Below are 16449 nucleotides of genomic sequence, written 5' to 3'. Positions count from 1 at the left end.
ATTGACACTTCTGAGTGCATTTTCATTTTGAATTTCTCAGAATGTGGACCTTTTAGCAGATTGGAGGGGGGAGTCATCCAACCCCCCCCCCCCTCCCCCGACCCACCCCTGAGTACTGCCCTGCCATATAGAAAACCCAGTCTCTGCTTTGAGGGAAGACCATGAGTGAAGACAATGAGTGCTTTCAGAGTGACCAAGGTAGAATACATAGATGTGTAGGTATGAATTAGACATACAATGGGCACTGAGGGAAGGTATGATGGATACTGTCTCTGTAAAAGTGCTGGATAAAAATGCGTTAGGCAAGAGTGAGTGCATCATAAGAGAATACACAGCAAATGCTCACATGACAATAATAATGTGTGGCTAGATATTCATTTTAAAATACTGAATGACAAAATGGATTAAAAGTAATTATCCCATAATGGCACATTTATTTTCTTGAGTGTATTAAATGTAATTTACATAATTCCTATACTGTACATGACCATTTTATTTACAAAAAAATCCATTCCTCAAGATTTGCTACTGTACCATGTTTATTGATAAAATTAGCATATATATTTTCCTAATACTTCACAGTTATTAGTACTGCCTAGTACTATTTTTAGTACACATGACATGTTACAGCTACAAATCACATCACACAAAAGTATTCTCCATACATCATAGCCATAATTACTCTATACTGAGACACCTTTTCTCCTACACATTGGTTTACTTTCCATAGATGCACTGCTGCACTTTCAAGTGCTGATATGTCACTTTGCCCTACAATCTCTTACACACCATTGATTCATAATTTCTAACTTTCTCATATTGCCTCCAGTTCCCTTCAAAACTCAATCATGTAAAAGATATAAAATTAGTTTTCATAAAACTCACAGTAGTGTAAACATTGCACCTCAACACCACCACTGGAAGACAGCAACAAACAGGGGTACAGGGGGCAGGGGAGGGCAGAGGTGTTACTGGAACTTAATTTGTACAATGTTTATGCACCTGGTGAATCAAATGTTACATTCCTTTCACATAACAAATTATTTGTGCTTTTTGTGACAATATTCATAAAATTTAATTCTAACAAAGACAATTGAAAATGTTGAAAAAAAAATGAAAAAAAAACTAAACTGCAGACATACACTGACTTAAATGCAGTACAAGTATCTTCTCAGAATTTCAGACTGGACACATTGATATACTTTGCAATGCATATGTAATGTAGCCATCTAAAGCACGTGGCCTTAAGTCCAGGTGCTTTATATTTTCAGGGTGAAATGCTCAAAGAAGTAAGAGCAATGGAATACTGGTTAGATAATAAAATAAATTATCCATCTTATTTAATTTAAATGTTTTGATTGATTGTAAAGTGGAAAGTTTCAGGATAATGTTTCTAGTTACACAATTAAGACTATTTTACATCATGCAGACTGCAATACTAGAGTATGAGCAATTATGAGCAATTTCAACACCAGAAGCAAGCATGTACCTGAAAATTAAAATCAATATTTTTAAGATAAAGCAAATACTACTCATCTGGTAAAGCTTCAAGTGGCAAAACACAAACATGTGCATGCACACACATATCCACATGAACATACATTCATGCACACACACACACACACACACACACACACACACACACACACACACACACACAAAAGTTGGTGTCCTGAAGGGTACTAATACATTGGGGAGTCTTCACAACACAGGAACACAGCATATAACAGGATTGGAGAAAGAACAGGGTATAAAAATAAAACCGTGGACTCTAAAGAAAAGTTTGAGCTAAAATTTCCTAATAGAGACTGTAATTCCAAAATCTTTTCTGTCATGAAGCATAACACAAAGCAACTTAATTGATAAAATGTCCATTAAAATAGTAAACATCTCCAAACCAATACAGGCACTTCAGTGACTTATAATACATGCTTCATGATATTCTAAGAATTTAGAATGATATAAACTTTCTTACTTCAAAGGCTTGACCTTTTCATCATGATTTCAAATGTCTTTACAAAATCTCCTTGAAGTTTTCATTCACTACAAAAAAACTCTTAGATTAAGGGATACTGTCTTCACTTTTCTAAAATGCAGGTGTTTCAGCTCCAGGTTCTGTGTTGCAATTATGGGCTTGCAGAAGCAGCATGTCAAAAGCAATCAGGAATTGCAAATATATTCAGTGAACTAATACAAAAATAGGACCTGCAAGTAGCCCAGTTGGAAAAATTTGCAACCAGGAACACTAGATTCTATTAAGAGTTAATGACTATATTCATACTCAGTCCAACTAAGCAAGCTCAACTATTATTTATGAAGGGAATTATATTATTTTACTGGCCAACAAAACTATTTATGACCTAACTAGCCTAATATGAGTCATAAGCTATTCTTTTGTAATTATGCAACCCAAAATTATATGCAATAATTTTTCTTCATCAATATAAACTTTCATTTCATATGAGTGAGAGATACCATCAACACCCAAACTTAAAACAGATAGCCTTGTGTATTTTCTGACACATAAGAAAACATTGGATCAACGTGAGTAAAATTTGATTGGATGAATCCAGCAATAAATTATTTTTCAAACCTACATTATCTAATAAAAGATGGATGTTTAATGAAAAAATATTAAAGAAAGATGATAAAAATTTTGACTGCCCAGACTCAATCCTTAAACATATTTCCATTTGCCTACAACTGAGTGTTTTTTTGATTTTTTTAAAAACATATCTTCAAAGGTACAAATTCACAACAGAAAACAGCATTAACATGACCATTACGGTCAATAAAGAAATGCAGAAGTTACTGTTTGAACAGTGCTTCATGCACTTAAAAACACCTGTGTTGATAAATCAACTTCAACTTCATGAGAGAAGTTCTGGCACATGTTTATATATACAGAGGGGTATGCAACAATGAATGGGTGTAATTATAAATTACTCTATAGCATACGGTTCTTATAGATAACATTAAAATGCTTCAGCAAGTGCAGAGTATCAGCTGTGAGATGCCCTAAACCCACGATGCGCCAGTTTCATGTTTTCACATACTTCACAGGTTCAGAGATGCAGTTACATATCTGATTATTTTTGCCTTTAATTAACAGTGAAACTACTCGTTTTTCTAGCAAGTATTGTGCAATAAACCTAAGGCCATGAGCCAGCACAACAGTGAGAAAACTAATTATCTTAAAATTGAGAAAAATTTTCAACTTAGAAAGTGGAAAAAATGTATTAGATCTACATGTCCCAAAGGAGGGTCGAGGGGGCAAAGCTTCCTTGTAGTTAAAAGCAAGAACATTCCTATTGTATTTTAGCTGTGGCAAGCCACAGGACGCTTTGGGATATACCAACTCACAGCCGAGCGGATTTGCACTTTCTTTGATACTTTAACTTTTTTATCTCTATGCTGTTTCCTATGGTTTTCCAAAAGGTTCCAAGGTTAGTAGAAAACATATTAACACAACAGCAGTTTGTTAGGTATGAAACAAGATACAGGCACATTAATAAAACCAATCTTTACCGTGCTGATTTGTGTTGGGGGGGAGATTTCCACTTCTCGAGGTAAATGAGAAATTAATCTGCTTGGGGAAAATCTTCTGCCCTAAAGCCCACTCAGGATTCAAACCCAAGCCCCCGAGATGGGAGCCAAACATTCTAGTGTCAAGCCAATGGCTTAACCCTTTCACTTTGCACATCACATATACATGCCACCAAGCATTTTTCCACTGACAACAGGTGTCACATAGATGTGATGAGGTGTTTGATGGTGTTTGTGAAGCGACAGACTTTAAAGTGGTTTGACCACATGGAGCGAATGGAGGAGAGTAAGATGATCAGGAGGGTGTATGTGAGTGAGACAGAGGGAGGGAATGTTTGAGGACGACCTCCAGAGAAATGGAGAGATAGGGTGCAGGAGTGTCAGGGAGCAGGGTGAAAGATCCTTGAGAAACTTTGAGCAGGAAAGGAGGGAGTGTCTGGATAGAGAAAGATGGAAGCTCTTCTGCCGTGGCCATCCCCTGGTGGGAGCTCCTAGGAGCAGCCGTCAGATGAATGAATGAATTAATTTTTGAATTGCCCACACCCATCTGGTGATGGCAAAAACAAATTCTATTGGATGATATTCATTGTTGCCATCTCTGCTGTTCATTTGCTTCTCAATATTCTACACAGATTTCTCAGTACCTCACAGTGTTATGGAGAATGATTCAAGATTGGCCACTGCTGTGGAGAAGTCGGGGCAAGACAATTTTTTTCTTGATTTACTGGATTCATTTGATTCAGATTCATATACTCTCCCTGATGATAGTTATAGTGACTATGAAAGACATCGTTTGAAACAACCAAATGGTAATGGGCATAGTATAGGGTTAATGTATTGTAATTAATCATTCATGTGGTATTGATGAGCATGTGGCACAAAAAAAAATGTGACACCTTGTTGCACAATGAAATTGTATATTACTGTACATATATTGTATTGTATGTACACCATTTTTTCAAAACGTTTTGCTCCATTTTTTAGAAGTAACAAACAACTAACATTATTGTTTTCTGATTATCTGAAAACCCCCGTGGGAGGGATACCACAGCGAGAAGGCGCCCCTGATGGGGAGGTACCTTTGGAGTTTTGATACACATCTCGGGCCATTACACAGGGAAGCAACTTTGGCCCTGGCCTGTGGGCCTGGAGCAGATCACCAATAAATGCATGCATTTCAATGTATGCTACAAATGAATGCTATAACAAATGGAACTTTAAAACCAATTACTTTTGTTGTAGCATACCCCACTGCATAATATACATTTATGTATTTATTTATTTTCTGCAAAGATTTTCATTCCACTGTAAAAATTTAAATTTAAATGTATCTGGGAACAAAAAGGAATTTTCATGGTTGAAAGGTTAGCACTTAAAACACCTCACTGCTGCAGCAACAATTGAACTTTTTCTTAACACACATGAGCCACTCCTTCAAAAAGTAGTTACCTTTTTTATGTTAATGTTACAATATTTTGACAATAGAAATGCACCCACTTGTGCCAAAGTTCTGCAAAACATCAAGGAGAATTCAAACAACCAACAAAGTATGAGGCAAGCGGAGAAATATGATCTACATCTTAGATATCTATGCACAACACATATTCTTAAAAGCCTAACCACAACATCTCTTGAATGTGTACTGACACTATCACAAAAGCTTTAAACATGTAAAATAATGCATATGTCATCAGAATTACATCAAAAAATTTGTGAAATGAATCCCAATTTATGCCACTAGTCTTCAAAAAGTATTATTTACGTCATACTACTTTTAATGCAATGACTAATAGATATGAATGGACTATATTAAAAAAAAATAGAGGGAGGAAGAAAATGTAACATATACACCATTATGTATCATGCTGTTTCTGATATATAAAAGTATAAATGAGCAATAAAATTACTTATGGCTATAATTGTAATTACTTCATGCAAAACTATATTTTTGGGAGTTTTAACCCTCAAAAAGCTAGAACAAAACATCAATAATTCTATATAGGCATAAACTAAGGCAAGTAGCAACTTTGTATTAGCCTGGGATGGTTGTCAGAATATTATGCAACTGCTGGAAAAAGTATAATTTCTTAACATTTATTACTAAATACTTGTAAAACCAGTGCTATTTATTACCTATGTTAAACTTGATGTATCTTATGTCTACCAACAGCACCTGTCCTGCTCTGCTGCTTAGAAAATTATAAAATCATAAAAAAATAAAGGTGTTCAATATAAGAGGCAACCAGGGTAGCTTTCTTTAATATGTTTCTACATTACATTACATAAGGACTGTTGACTTATAAAGCTCCATTTACTGATTCTCTATAGGCTGTACAAAACTGATAGTCAAATATTTCATCATGTAGAATGATGTAATGTAAAGCAAGTTGCTGATGGTAAATGCACTTTTAATCAAACTTTGAATCTGAAAAAGCAGAACTGCTCCATCATATCATATTGATCTAGGATAGAAATAATTTTCAATAAATGCACTAAAAAAATACATTAAAAGAATGAAGAAGCAGGAAACATATGCACTACTTTACACTAGTACATCAGAATTAATTTTCTTAAAGAACCAGTTATGTAAAGGGTAATCCTAGACTGAAATACCCCAAGATTATGCAGTTTTGCATACTAAATCTCTAAATTAGCCATACACTTTGCCCAGCTTGTCTTCTGAAGTGACTAGACTCAAGTTGTTCTTGAAAAAAAAAAAAAAAATGCTATGGTATTATGGGCAAGTACCTCTCAGATCTAAGAAATAATATCATTTGCAAATATGTATATAGTAATATAGTCCTGTATAATTACATACAATGTCTTCATTACAGAAGATTCGTATCATGCTACTAACTACTGTACATGCATACTTCAGATACCTATGGTATGCAGCACTATATTCTGAATATGACAGGTTCTCCCTAACATATTCAATCTTACTATCTGTGGAGGTAACTGATATATAAAGCTAAAAGGGACAAACAGTTAATTCACATTTCAGATAGTAAAATCTAGATTATTGTATATCTGATATGTTTATGATTTGCACCACTCTGAAAATCCATAATAATCAACTGCTTGGTTAATTTGATCCTTTAATTTTATTGTCTACTTGAAAGTACTATCAAAATAGATAAAACACTCATCATGGGTTTTACCTGATATTACTATACAAGGTTGAGCCTCAATTGTATCTATGACTTAAAGAATCCAAGAACACCAGTAATGCTAAGTTGTACTTTATATAGACATTTTAAAGTATTTACACAACTTTACATATTTTTTTGTTTCAGAAAACCCTCTATTAGCCCTGGGACAACTGTGGCTTGATATGCTTATGTTGATTTGAAAAGTATGACAGATGTTTTTTATGATTTGCAAGCCTCAGTATTTGTGGAACACAGTTAAATACCAAATTAACTACAAACTGCAAATTTCTGTTGATAAATCTTTGCATATAAAATTTCCAGCAGTCTGTTAAACTGGATACTGAAAAAAAAAAACTTTGGAAATATTAAACTTGTTTGAATTATAAAATGATATGAGGAAAAACAATCTATATCAACAAAAAAAAAAACTTCTAGTCTAGCATATGGTACAATGCTTTCCTCTATGATAAATAAAAGATATATTACTATATTTTCTGCCATTAACTTTGCAACATTAATATTTTCATTGAGGCCTTTCTTGTATACACAATTTGGGTCAAATGTGATTGAAAAGTTAAGCACACTTCTAATAATAATGTTATACTACATTTATACAACTATTAACTAATGACAAATAAAGCTGTTCAAGACAACAACAATGGGTTAAACAGGAACATGGTGAAAAGAGGAGTAATTAGTGAAAATTATCAAGTATTTGCACACAGAAAAGATATGCAAAGTAATTATTTATATCCAGTCACTCATAAGAAAGAATAATATATACATAAAGGGAATCAGACCAGAACCTTTGTTAGCTGTTGTAGGGTATGCTATAGTGCAACACCAAGAGAAACATACCACAATTAAGCCTTTAAATAAAGAGAAAGGGAAGCAAAAGTTGACAGGTATAGAATAAAAATATATGTATGTATATATAATCTGTTCTAAACTTAGGAATCAACAAAAATAAGTTAATAATAGTGAGAATAAAATATGAACAAGTGTGTCCAGCAACAAATAGCACAACTCAAATATAATATGCTATCTTGACTATGCCACAAAACTTATCATTTAAAATTGAGAAATCATAAAAATCAAATATATATATAGATATATGCTTTTGCATATTTGCATACAAAATTTGAAGTGTAATAACATTTCATATCTATTGAATGCATAAATGAATGATTGTATTATTGCCATGTATAAATGTCACACGTATATAATTATGAACTGCAAGCATTTGATTTAGATTATTTTCTTGCTTAAATAAACTTTCTTTAAGTCTCTTTAAATACTGATGGGATAAGAGCCAGCAGTATGTGAGTCATAATTCTTTCAATAATGTTGGCATTTGTTTTAACTATAATTAAAGATTAAAAAAATTGTTATGGTGAATGTTAGCAAAGTTAAATAAGAGTGGACTACAGCATAACCCACAGACCATATACACTTAGAAAAGTATTGGTATGTTGGAGCATATTGATATTCAGCTGAATTTCTTCATATAATTGTAATATTGTAACATATGACATAATTTTCAAATTATTTAAGAAAATAAACAATCACCAAATCTACTTAATTTAGAAACAGAAAAACATGTACAATTGAGAAACTGTCAAGAACAGATCAGGGAAATGGCAAATGGAAGGAACAACAGAAATAAAACTGCTGTGTCAACAGTTTTATGGAGAGGGAGGGGGAGGAGGCTGCAGACGGGGAGGAACTGAGTAGTTGTCAAGGAGGTTGTGCTGCAGCTCATCAAGGTTCCTCATGCTTACATTAGTTGGTGTAGTTGGAGTTAAATCTTCAGCTGAAGTATTAAGGGAGAAGCCAGTGGGTGGAGAGAGTGGTGTGAGAGGAGTTGAAATGGCTTTGGGGGGTATAGGTGGTGGTGGTGGGGTGCGGTGGTTGCGTGGGGAGACCAGCGGAGGGGTGCCAGGGGTGGAGGCAGGAAAGCCGTTACTAAGGCCACCGCCACTACAGCCGAGTCCATCCACACCATCACCCACGAGTTGCTCACACCCAAACATGGCAGATGACGGACACTGTACAGAATTACATGTACAAAATATTATGTGCTGTGACTTTTATGATAAATACCCTTATGACTATGTGGACGAATGGAAGTCAGTACACACAAGATAGAAACTGTACAACAAAAACCGGCATTAAAATATAAAATTTATCAAACGACCATGTGCTTGCTTCTCATCACAGAGCTCAGTGTTCATCTAGGCTGTCTGCTACTCGTCTAAGATACTAATATTGTCCCCAACAGGGAAACTTGAAGCACGTACCTTCTTGCCCATCCTCTTGGGAAGCACAGGTGGAGGTGCTTCATCCTCTCCACCCAGACTTACAGACCTGGCTGGTCGCTCCCCAACTGTTGTGTTTAGGGTAAAGGTAAATGATGCATTACTAATCTACAACAATATCATAGATTTTTAGTAGATAATCACTAAAGGTACCATGGCCACTTTTAGTATAAATATGTTTCAGTAAAAAATCAAAGTATACTCCTCCCTATAATTTGAAATAAACTATACGTGCCAACGTACCTCTGGGAGGCAAGGGAGGCAACGACTCTTCTGAGCCCTGTGAGTCACACCACGAGGAGTTCAAAGAGTCCTGAATCCCAGAGCTGCGGGAAGTGCGGGGACTTGGTGGGCGAGAATGCCGCCATCTCTGACTTTCATCACTGAAACCAAAACAATACTTCTTTTCATTTCCTGATTGTAAATACAGTAGGATGCCAACCTAAAACAAGATAGGTACTAAAAACTCATACTAAATTTATTTTTTGTGCTAAATCAAGGTGTTATTTCATTGAATTTATTAGTTTACAACTGAAAAAATACTAAATATAAATTCATTGACATACAAAAACCTGATAAGAATTAATAAAGGAGTATTCCCTGGACAAGAGAAACATGGGAAACATAAAGGATGGATTCTCTGAACCCCCCACTACTGATTTTGCCACTGCCAGGCCTCCTTGTTCCAGTCCCACTGTATGTACCCTCGCCCTTCTAAGCTTATTTTCTTGGTGAGGCAGCCACTGGTCCTCCACAAGGCTCAGGACGTTCCAGAAGCCCACACACTGAGCCCTTCGAAAGTTGATCCCAGGCCTGGTTCTGCAGGTAGGTATCACTTCTGCATCATCCCAGCCACCCTCAAAATAAAAAGAAGGACAAGGGGACCCTCCCCCCCAAGAGATGCAGAGGTCCCATAGGCTTTGCCCTGCACCCATAAGTGGCTAGTTCACCTGATTCAAGTGTATCAAGGATGCATGTTGCTCAGTCAGGCCTTCCAGCACAACAAGATTGGGGTTGAGGCACAAGCTTCAATCCTGACCTCTACCTTTTGATTTGTTTCTGGTAAAGGATAAGTTTTCAGGAAGGCTTTGCAGGTTCCCCCCCAACAAATCTGGATCAGGGGCCAAACTGACTAGTAGCCATGGGCAGGAACACAGAACCCCTGAGAGGATATATCTACCTATATCTCTGATGCCTTGTTCCCATATGAGAACTTCCCTCAAGGAGGTGACCATGGCATAAGTGTCTCCAACTTTTCATATACATTAAGAACATGCCATAAGATTACTAATTTTGATTATCACCCGAGTGGTGAAGTTCCATACGTCATTAGCAATTGAATTGTGAGAAAGTCATACAAATAAAAAAAGATCTCAACAAAAGAAGTATAAAATACTCTCCAACCTGGACTTGGGTGGAGGGACGATCATGTAGTCATTATTGAGGGACTTTGACAGTGACTTTGGTGAAGATCCCCGGCTGTCTGATATAAAAGCTGAGCGTGGCCTGGACTCTCGCTGCACTCCCATATTTCCGTCCCATTCCTTGGCAGAAGACTCATATTAACAATATTATCCAAAATTAATACAAGATTAGTTTGATGTAGAGCCTACATCAGCTGTACAATCAATTCCATGTCACAAAACCCACACTAAACTTCCAAAATCGAAACCATACAAGAAATTAGGTATGTTAGTCAACACTCGCATTTAGATTTTTTTTATTTATTTTTTTTTTTTTAATTAACTGAATTTCAACAAACGAATATCACAAGCTAATGTCTGAAAGGCTAGGTCATGGGTGTGACATGGAAAAATTAATTGAAAGATTTCTTTTTGTGTGAAGACTGGTAGTATATGCAAAACAAAAACAAAAATTGTCAGAATGAAGTCATATTTTCCATTAGAAAAGTGAGTTTTGAAAGATATAATTAATGGCATGCTAAAACTTTCACTACATATTATTTGGCACTATCCACAAGGCTTATCACACTCTGCGTATGTGGCACCTGAGGTTTGGCGTAGAGTTCATCATCATGGGAGGCGGAGTGGAAGTGTGCATAGAGGGACGAGGACTGTGAGGATCGTTGGGAGGAGTGTCCCGAGGTGGAGGAGGAACTTAAACTAATTGCACCTTTGTCAGATGGTAATGGAGGCAGAGGGGAACTGAAACAAAAGATATGCTCTTACTACATTTCACATTATTTTTCATTCAGTATTATAATAAAAGCATTCTATGGCACTTTACTGTGTACATCAATTCATCTACTGACTACAGATGTGATTCTTGTTTCTCCAGCACCAACTGATCTATTGGGAGTGTAGAAAATGAGGCTCTAGTGATAATGGCAGTGCTGGCAGCTATTCTTACTTGATAATTGAACCTGTTCTCCTGAATTCAGTGGCAGGGTCTGAGTCTGCACGGCGGTGTGTGGGTGGTGGAGGAGGTGTGGACTGCAATGATGAGGAGGATCGCTGGGACTGAGGTGTGGAGCACATCTTCCGTACTTTAGTTCTCAGACCCTCAAACACCTGCAAAGACCCATGGAATATTTTTAGTATATAGAGAAGAGAGTTGGATTGAATATAATATGCACCATCCCATAAATGTTAATTCAAGAAATTCAAGAAATTCAAGAAATATGACATGACACAGTAGCCATTACAACCCTAATTAAATTCATTAGTTATAAAATAGCCATTGTACACGACTCACCTCAACAAGGCGCCTGTGAAGAGGTTGGTTGGCTGCCGGGGCGATTCTGCCATGAAGATCTAAGGCACCTTCAAGGATCATCGTCTGTTCAAAATCAAATATGTGAATGAGAGAGAGATGGATACATAGGCAAGACAGTTAGATAAATTGATAGATAGACAGACAAAGTGGACAGTTACAGAGATAAATAAATATTGAGATGGATAAACATACTGATGAAGATAGGAAGATAAAGTAGATTGCAAGATATAGATAGATACAGTAAAGCTTTGTTTTAAGAGAGACATGCCTTCATTCTCTTAACATCAATCATGATGTTGCTTCACTTGCCATCTTTTATTGCTGTTTTTATGCTTACTGCTCTTTTGAACTTGCAAACTGAATTCCTTCACCATTCCCAGAGCCCTGTTGCACACGACTTCTATCTAAACTCATCCATACACTGTATAACTTTCTAATGCAAGAGTTCAAGCAGTGTCCACTCTTTGGTCCCTTTCACTGGCAAACTCAGGAACAGTCTCCCTTCCTCTGAATTGCCCTTTTGCCTATGACTTACAATTTTTTGAGAGGGGAGTATCAACAAGACACCTCTTTAACCTGAATTGGTAACTCTTTTTGGCATCTCCTACAATACATTTTTGTGGCAGCAGTGTGTTGCAGGCCTTCCTCCTCTGCCATACTAAAATTCACCTTACCAATGGTCTCCCTACCTCTCCCTGTCCTAACTGATTTTTATACACTCCTCACAAAATTACTATGCTGAAAATCATTATCCTGCATTCTCAAAACATGCCCAAAGTACCTTTAGAATTATACTATAAGAATTATGTACATATCATTCTAACAGACAAGCAATTAAAGTAAATATATTAAAACTAAGACATGGAGAGAATAGTTACTCAACTAACCTGATCCGAGAGAAGAACCTTGAGTCTATTAACATGATCTGCATTTTCTGGGTAGACCACAAGGTAGTCTGGCCCAAAGAATGCATCTTGGTACTTGGCAATTCCCCCGTTGACAGCAGCATCTATTGTACCCTGGAGCCTCATGGTGAAGGGCTGGATGTTGTCCTGTGGGAGACAATACAGCATTTTTTTTTTTTTTTTTTTTTTTTTTTTTAGGCAGTACCTTGACAAACAATACAGGAAATAAGATTTGTGCTGCTGCTGCTGATAATTAATATGATGATGAAGATGATGACTTCTAAACCAGCAGTTATCAAACAGGAATAATAGTATTATACATATAGAGCACAGCAGAATATTATGAAGAGCTTTACCTGAGGATTAGCCCTGTAGTGGATTATGATCTGCCTCAGCTGCTTGGTATGTCTGTCTACTGTCTCACAGGCATACTGTGGGGGGCAGAGCTGCTCCATTCTCTGCTCCACCACCTCAAACCACTTCAAGATGCCAGGCAGCTCAAACTCTGTTGTGTAAGTGATTCTTTCTATCCACAAGTTCTGTAATGCAATAGTATGAATTAATGTCATAGAAGGTGCTCAAACTGTATTACTAAGCAGCACTGTATACTAATTGCAGCATTATGTACTAATACCTCCATGTAGATAACTCTTTCCTTGAATATAATGTGTGCCCATTTCTTACCATATTCATAGTTACTGACTACCCTTTTACACACTGAACATTATGAAGGGGTCACTTCGTCCACATATTAAAAGAGGGTCATATAACACAATCAAATGTTACTCACACATGTGTATCACAGCCTTTTGGCTTCATGAAACAATGGTACTGAATTCTGCATCTTTCATACCTTTTTGATGCTCCTCCTGTCTGTGCTATGCATTCTATAATATTAATAAGTAAATGTATCCTAGTAATCTTACTGATCTCACTAACTCGTCACAGTAACATTTCACTCTCATTCAACAAGATTAGTATTAAGATCCCTTCCTGGAGACTACTTGCTACTTTCACACCTTTCTAGTATTTTTAAGCCAGACACAGATACTAAAATTTCCCAACCATGTTCAAGGCTTTTGTCATTTACCTACTCGCTCCTATTCATTTTTAAAGTCACAAGTCACAATTCAATGACTGGGTGTCAGCCTTGTTTTCTTAATGGCAGCTCTCCATTCCACTCAATCTTAAGGGAAAGTGCTGACATGGAGAAAATTGGGGCACTGAAACCAACTAGTTTGAGTATCACAAGCAATGAGGTATATTCAGAGTTGCCAGCCAGCAGGTGTCTGGTCAAGCAAGTAACTAAAAACTAAATAGTATTAGAAAATGAGTGACAAAGCTTCTTACCTTGAATTCATTATCTTTGTCTGCTGGGCCTCTGTGGGTTGGCCTGTCATACACAAACTGCCTCACATGGTTGTTGTAGTAATACTTGAGGATCCGCTCATCCACTTCTACACCATCAAACAGCGGGTTGATCTCCGGCAAGGCTTTCACTGCACAGATCTTCAGCAAACATAAAATTGGCATTGGTATGTCTTGTAACTTAGGGGTCTAATTAGTAAGAATTCACTTCACTATTACACTAAGCAAGATAATGTCCAAATGTAACATAAGGGCATTCATTATCAGGGGAAGAAAATTCAGACAACTGAATAATGTTCATGGCCCCGTACCTGAATGTACTGGCCATCTGAGGAGCGTATTGTGTCATCTGGAGGTGTATTATGGGACAGCATCTTTGCCTGGGGAAACTCTGTCTGAATCCGCTGTGTAAAGGCTCCTATTTGCTCATACTCTTGTCCTCGGTATATGAAGACTTTATTCTGCAAACATTAGATATTAATATCAAGGCAATGTCACAAAATGCAACAGGAATCTAAAGCTTCATTATCTCATGACTTTTTTCAATATCAAACAGGAGCAAAGAAAAAGGTAAAGTAACATAACTCACTCTGACAAAGAGTGGCAATCCAAGACCATAAAATCCAACACGAAAATACTCATGATCATAGCGATTGCCACTCAGGATCTTTTCATAGAAGTTTGCCTGTCTTTTCAGTACCCCACTCAGTTTTTGGTAATCAAAGAGGCATGTCCTGTATTGGTTTGCTAGTTCCTCCAACAGTGGAATGCCTTGCTCCCAGCACTGAAAATTAAAAATTAGTAGTGCTAGAAAATGAATAAGAAGTAGCAAAGTGGAAATGACATAATCCAGACATAACTCCAGAAATCTCGAGGTGACATAAGTAGAATTAGACAATTCATAAATTACAAGCAATTCTCACTACACAGCCAAGCTTAGAATTGTATTAGAGAAAACATCGCCAAAAGGAGAGTTATGAACCTGAAGTGTACGATAGTTTTTTAAAGCAATAAAAAATACATTGGAAAACAAGGTTATAGTAAAAGCAGTTTAAGCATTTTACTGAATTTATCAATCAGGGGCATATGCCACGGGGCACTTTGCCTCACCCATCATACAATACCAGGGAGTAGGTAGGGAGACACCTACCGAAACGGGCGCAAGCCACTCCCAGTGAAGTATAAACTGGAGGTGAGGAGGGTGCTGCAAGCCCTCCAAAGATCCTTCCCGTGTCCTCACTTTCCGTTTCCCTATTATCTCATCAACACCAGAGAGTAGTTCAGCATGCTCTTTAAATACAGATCCTCTCTCTTTCCACACCACACTACATTCACACAACACACACATCATTTCCCCAAATTATTCAAATTCAAAATGGCTAATATATATATAGTGTCTCCATCTCTCCCTGTTCTGGCACTCTCTCTCAGCACATTCAATCCTGCTACATCCAGCTCTCTTGCTCCAATACTCACTCACCCTATTGATCCACTTCACAGGTGGTCTTCCCCTGACATCCCCTCCCTCAATCCTTCCCTCATAAACTCTCTTCACAAATTAATTCTCCCCCATTCTCATCACGTGTCCAAACCAAATCATTCTTCTAGCACACAGACAATATACTTTCATTTCTTCTTTAACCACTTTCAAATGCTTTGTGTTTATGATAATGTGATGTTCACCATAAACATCTTATACCTATCATATTCCCTAATATTTTCACACACTAAAAATATATTTTTCAAAGTTAAATAATTTGTCTCCAGATCTGTCACTTTACAGTACAAATTTTTCAATACTGCTGTTTTGTCAAACTACTCACCTCTATAATTCTCACTGACAACTAAACTCATATTTGAAGACAAGATCAACACTCACATTTACTGCTGTACACATCAGAGACTGTGCAATATTTTCTGTATTTAAAGATAAAAAAAAACATACATACCTTTCCCTTGTCAAAATATTCAATTATTTTCATGTATATCAGTTCCTTGCGCTGTGTTTCTGTCTGTGCAGGGTAGAGGTGGTCTGCATGGAGCATCCGCTGTGTCCACGACAGCTGGTTGGCATGCAGCTGCAGGGTGAAGGCAGCCTCTGTGAAGTTTCCAGCTGGGACATGCAGGTCATGCAACTTGTAGATGTAGCGGATGTACATTTCTTGCCTGTTGATTTCATTCTTGTAGAAATTCTTGGATGGGAAAAAAATTAAAAATTAACAATGGACAAGTTGGAAATTGTCAATTATATACTGATTAACATCATCAACTGTAATCTTTTTCACCATGAAGGCATGTTGGTTGACCCTTAAAATGGCCATATGACCATTTTAAAAAGTACACTGGCCAAAATTAATTGAAGGGGCCTCAGAAGGTGAGTTGCTTTTGATCATCTAAAGCTAAACAAAACAGACAATTGTGATG

At 36.8% G+C, this 16449-nt stretch overlaps 1 protein-coding gene across 3 annotated transcripts in view; it reads right to left on the bottom strand.

Annotated features, from left to right (window-relative positions):
• Nucleotides 1–414: 414 nt before the first annotated feature.
• Nucleotides 415–16449, bottom strand: part of LOC127009045 (dedicator of cytokinesis protein 3-like) — a 50794-nt gene continuing 34759 nt past the window's right edge. For all 3 annotated transcript variants that reach the window (XM_050881729.1, XM_050881730.1, XM_050881731.1), the window contains 13 exons: nt 15975–16217; nt 14615–14809; nt 14337–14486; nt 14008–14166; nt 13014–13196; nt 12640–12804; nt 11732–11815; nt 11387–11547; nt 11025–11181; nt 10421–10560; nt 9260–9399; nt 8999–9084; nt 415–8746 (listed from right to left, as the gene is read on the bottom strand). In XM_050881729.1, the coding sequence (XP_050737686.1) occupies nt 8384–8746; nt 8999–9084; nt 9260–9399; nt 10421–10560; nt 11025–11181; nt 11387–11547; nt 11732–11815; nt 12640–12804; nt 13014–13196; nt 14008–14166; nt 14337–14486; nt 14615–14809; nt 15975–16217 (2226 nt within the window). In that variant the 3' untranslated portion in view covers nt 415–8383. The remainder of the gene's footprint in view (nt 8747–8998; nt 9085–9259; nt 9400–10420; nt 10561–11024; nt 11182–11386; nt 11548–11731; nt 11816–12639; nt 12805–13013; nt 13197–14007; nt 14167–14336; nt 14487–14614; nt 14810–15974; nt 16218–16449) is intronic.

Source organism: Eriocheir sinensis, chromosome 39 (assembly GCF_024679095.1).
Source record: "Eriocheir sinensis breed Jianghai 21 chromosome 39, ASM2467909v1, whole genome shotgun sequence".
In the NCBI taxonomy this organism is placed as follows: Eukaryota; Metazoa; Arthropoda; class Malacostraca; order Decapoda; family Varunidae; genus Eriocheir; species Eriocheir sinensis.
This window is presented reverse-complemented; position numbering and strand designations above follow the sequence as displayed.